This window comes from Pinus tabuliformis, chromosome 5_2, assembly GCF_031772625.1.
Source record: "Pinus tabuliformis cultivar Carrire ecotype Pingquan chromosome 5_2, CPIR1, whole genome shotgun sequence".
Taxonomy (NCBI): domain Eukaryota; kingdom Viridiplantae; phylum Streptophyta; class Pinopsida; order Pinales; family Pinaceae; genus Pinus; species Pinus tabuliformis.
The window spans coordinates 969,480,739-969,482,857 of record NC_142306.1 but is presented as its reverse complement, the minus strand read 5'-3'; the positions used below and the strand labels follow the sequence as shown (position 1 = coordinate 969,482,857).

The window sequence follows — 2,119 nt, the reverse complement described above, 5'->3', positions numbered from 1 at the left end:
CACCTAAATCTACGTAGCACCATTAAATTCAATGACTCTCTCTCACCTACGGCGGTCAACCATAAACCTTTTACTCCACGCAATGCATTGAATTTAATATTTGCCGTATGCAGGTTTGGAGCAGCTTCGGGCAATCAACGGTTGAAGAAGGTGGAGCACATCCGACGGTGGAGGGCAATATCGGAAGACCAACAAGTGCTGAACTTTATCCTCCGAGAAAATGACGTTGCGTTACGTCAGGGCTGAACCACGTGTCAGCTCCACATTTTCTCGGGCCCTTGTGTACGAAAACCATTCTCTGCAGGTAGGCGGTCCGAGAAATCTTTAAACCGGTTTGTGGTTTTTGCTGGCGGTTTTGGGGAGCGTACGGCTGCGTTGAAATTATATTTCAACAACTATGACGGCCCATGTTGGAGATTTCAGTATTTCACGTCTGATGATCTCGCCACAAGCGCATGACGATTCAACAGCAGCTGCCTCAGGGGACACCTCCAGTCTTGTGATAGGATCTTTTGGTTATATTGCACCAGGTAAACACTCATACACTTGATTGATGAGCCATATAGTATAAGGATATATATTAGTCACTAATCAATGTTTTATGTATAAATTGATTACAGAATATGGTACAGGAGGGCGTCCGTCAATGAAAGGAGACGTATACAGCTACGGCATCTTGGTGTTGGAAACGATCACGGGAAAGAAGCCCACAGATCCAGTTTTCTCCGAAGAAGAAGGGAAATCATTGCAGAGTTGGGTGGGCGATGCATTCCCCGACAGATTGATGGACGTGATTGACGGGAATTTGGTGGAGGAGATTCTAAAGGAAGAAGAAGATGAAGAGCAGGAATCACGTGATGTAAGCAGTGAAATTACGGGACATGGAATTGCCGTGTGGTTGGCGAAGATAGGTGTGATGTGTACCAGAAGGGCTCCCCACCAACGACCGACCCTTCGAGAGGTGGAGGCATCGCTTGAGCAGCTGGTCGCCAAAATCCATGAGAGTTCTGAAAGTCGATTCAGCACGCTTGAATAGGTGACGGACCAAACCATTTCATAATCCAGTTAGGACGTTTGTGTAAGCAGATAATTAGGTTACTTTCTTGCATTCAATGGTTAGCACATATTTGTGGATGAAAATGATTTGATTACATTATTCCACTTAATGCGGATGACATGAAACTGTTAGATTATATAATTTCTATTTTTTTGACTATAGGTTAGAGGAAGACTATAGGTTAGAGGAAAATGATTGGAACTGTTAGATTATATAATTTCTATTTTGTGACTATAGGTTAGAGGAAAATGATTTTAGTTTTTTAGGAGTTTAGTTGGTTAGTTAATTAGTTTCTTATATGGTGTCTGAGTGAGAAATTTGTTCTAAATTTCTGTGAATTAAATTTTATCTTAAATAATATACATATATTTAGATGTATTTTATGAATAGTTTGAACAAGTGCATTTCTCCTTTCTATAATCATGTTTTTTAATTATTTTTCGGTTTTTAAATGTAATTATTAAATAAAATTTATAATAAAGTGAAAATTATATATTAATTTTGGGATTTATGTATAGTTAATGGTTGAAGATTTATTTTTATTAATTTGTTTTATAGATAAAATTGGTATGTTATTATTATTATTATTATTTTTTATATAGAAATTTAATATAATTATGAAATTTAATATCATATAAGGTGACAAGTTGGAGGGGCCTAATTCACTTGTGATGATAATCTGTATTACTTTTCTCAAAATTTCATTACCAACTTTATAGTGGCCCATAATTTGTATGACAAACATTACTCACTCTTACATATTCAATATTAGGGTTGGTGATCATCATCATACTTTTATATCTACAGAAGTGAAATACTCAATATTACTTTATTGGAATGAAAATTAGATAATTTTTCATTAGAATATTGTGTATTCATTATAAATAGGTATCTTGAACCATTAAAGATGTTTGTTTTATTCTTAACAAGAATGTGCTTGTTCTACACTTAAGGAGCTTTCATCTTGTCTAATTGGATTTGCACTCATAATATTTTTTAACACTTGACACAAGTAAAGATAGATTGCTCCATTTACATTATCCTTGATAGATTGTCTGCAAG

At 35.8% G+C, this 2,119-nt stretch overlaps 1 protein-coding gene across 1 annotated transcript; it reads left to right on the top strand.

Moving 5' to 3' along the window:
- The first annotated feature begins 400 nt into the window (after positions 1–400).
- On the top strand, positions 401–1,417 carry LOC149162526 (receptor-like serine/threonine-protein kinase At1g78530). Its single transcript, XM_089435718.1, has 2 exons — positions 401–530; positions 621–1,417. The coding sequence occupies exons 1-2, from the start codon at positions 437–439 to the stop codon at positions 1,034–1,036; spliced, it is 510 nt and encodes a 169-aa protein (XP_089291844.1). The 5' UTR covers positions 401–436; the 3' UTR covers positions 1,037–1,417.
- Positions 1,418–2,119: the final 702 nt, after the last annotated feature.